Source organism: Cebus imitator, unplaced genomic scaffold (assembly GCF_001604975.1).
Source record: "Cebus imitator isolate Cc_AM_T3 unplaced genomic scaffold, Cebus_imitator-1.0 Scaffold31, whole genome shotgun sequence".
NCBI lineage: Eukaryota > Metazoa > Chordata > Mammalia > Primates > Cebidae > Cebus > Cebus imitator.
Window position 1 is genome coordinate 9944433 of NW_016107346.1, and position 790 is coordinate 9945222.

Here is a 790-nt window from a genome sequence, read left to right on the forward strand (position 1 = left end):
AAAAAAACCTAGTTTATGGCACATCTTTAGGTCATGGAAGAAGATCCAGAAGCACCAGTCTTCTCTTTTTTTCATAGCCATTCCCTAGGAAAAGTGGGAGGTAGAGAAGTTGCAATCAAATGATAGCAATAAGTTTTGAGAGAGCTGGACAACGTCTAATTGTCCACTTTGTGTTACACAGAACATCTTTTACGTAGTGCCATACACCTATTTTTTCACTGAATGCATGTTGCCTCTTGGGGCTCCTCTCTCCCATGTGGACCCAGGGAGGCTCTCACCTCTGAAGTCGACGGACACGCAGGGCCTGGGTAGGGGGGCCAGTGGCGGGTCAATCTTGGCCGACTGCACAACAAGCCGCAGCATCTCGGAGATCTACTTTCGTCCCTCCTTCCCTTTGCAGCTCCACAGCTTCCTTGTTGGAGCTCCTCAATCCAAAGCTTCTCCTAGGGATCCTGGGGTAAATGGAGCCCCATTCCTGTCTGTTGCTTAGCAACAGAGAGAATGTCACAAAGGTGGGTGTTCTTGGTTCTGGAGAGGAATTAATGGGAAAGAGAGGAGGAAGGAGGAACAGGGTTTAGGTGACTGGGCCTGTAGAAACAAAACCAGCTGGCTGCCTTCATCCCCTCTTTTCTCTTTTGTCCTATTCTGCTGTTTTTTTGTGTGTGGTGGTGTTCTTTTTCTTTTTTTTTCCCACCCCACTCCTGCCCTCCTTGCTGTCCTTTTGATTTCAAGATCAGACATAAGGCTGATGTTTTCTCTTTGTATAAGCAAGTTGTCTGGAGTGAATCAT

General features: G+C 47.2%; 1 protein-coding gene across 1 annotated transcript in view; it reads right to left on the reverse strand.

The window, feature by feature from the left end:
• Positions 1 to 518, reverse strand: part of FER1L5 (fer-1 like family member 5) — a 64528-nt gene extending 64010 nt beyond the window's left edge. Inside the window, exon 1 of the mRNA XM_017524108.2 lies at positions 279 to 518. Coding sequence (XP_017379597.1) covers positions 279 to 363 — 85 coding nt within the window. The 5' untranslated portion in view covers positions 364 to 518. The remainder of the gene's footprint in view (positions 1 to 278) is intronic.
• Positions 519 to 790: the final 272 nt, after the last annotated feature.